The sequence below is a fragment of the Penaeus monodon genome, chromosome 33 (genome assembly GCF_015228065.2).
Source record: "Penaeus monodon isolate SGIC_2016 chromosome 33, NSTDA_Pmon_1, whole genome shotgun sequence".
Classification (NCBI taxonomy): Eukaryota; Metazoa; Arthropoda; class Malacostraca; order Decapoda; family Penaeidae; genus Penaeus; species Penaeus monodon.
In genome coordinates, this window is record NC_051418.1 from 9,547,070 (window position 1) to 9,548,231 (window position 1,162).

General features: G+C 41.9%; 1 protein-coding gene across 1 annotated transcript in view; it reads left to right on the forward strand.

Annotated features, from left to right (window-relative positions):
* Positions 1–1,162, forward strand: part of LOC119594236 (zygotic gap protein knirps-like) — a 4,657-nt gene that overhangs the window by 1,081 nt on the left and 2,414 nt on the right. Inside the window, exon 4 of the mRNA XM_037943306.1 lies at positions 1,002–1,153. Within this exon, the coding sequence (XP_037799234.1) occupies positions 1,002–1,153 (152 nt within the window). The remainder of the gene's footprint in view (positions 1–1,001; positions 1,154–1,162) is intronic.

Below are 1,162 nucleotides of genomic sequence, written 5' to 3' on the forward strand. Positions count from 1 at the left end.
CGTGCGTGCGTGCTAGTAGAGGTCATGGTTTCCTGATTTCCATTCGTTAGTGTCTTTCTTCCTCAAATTCGCGAAAAGAAACACACTGACGCAAATTAGACCTAATCATGTATTTTCTCTCACATATCCATTGCGAAAAAGATTATGTCACATTATCCACGATTGTTCAAGACGAAATATCGTTTTATTGCAGCTACAACAATGGCGATGAAAACACGAGTAACATTAACAATGGCATTTTTAACAACAGTAACGAATGAAACGTGCTATTAACTCTTTCCCATATCCTTCTATGATATCAAGGATACTATAAAACCACACACATTTATTTTACTTCTTAATCATATTAATGTAAGCTACCGACAGATGCTGTTAACATTAAAATACTCTCAAAATGACTCACAGATTTTTACTTGCTATATAATTCATATACTACACCTTAACTAGACCAATATTTTTCTCCTGTAAAATAGCCTTTCAAACAAAAACATTCGTTCTATCGATGATAACATTAATGATAATGCATTAATAATCCCAACGTTTCTCGACTGAACGATAGAACACCAGTTATAGTTATTTTAATTACACTATAGATGTTCTTAATAACATTATTCCATTTCTAACACATGTATAGCGAACGAAAACATCAACAGTGTTTTAATCAGAGCCTTGAACAAAGCTCATAACATTTCTAAACGTTTTTTCTATCACTATTAGTCGTCCTGACCGCCCCCCCCTCTCCCCCAGTCGTTAACAGCACAGTCCGTTCTACCCTCCCCCCCCCATTCGTTATAACAATTCTAATCACGTTTTCTAACAGCACGAGTCGTTCTAACCGCCCTCTCCCCCTCCCCCCAGGCGTTATAGCATTTTTAATCGTTTTCCTAACAGCACAGGCCGTTCTAACCGCCCCTCTCCCTTCCCTTCCCCCCAGTCGTTATAGCATTTCTAATCACGCTTTCTAACAGCACGAGTCGTTCTAACCTCCCTCTCCCCCGCAGTCGTTCTTCGGGCGGACGTACAATAACGTGTCGTCTCTGGGCGAGTGCAAGAACGGCGGCCGTTGCGTCATCAACAAGAAGAACCGGACAGCGTGCAAGGCCTGCCGCCTGCGCAAGTGCCTGCTCGTCGGCATGTCCAAGAGCGGATCCAGGTAGGCTCC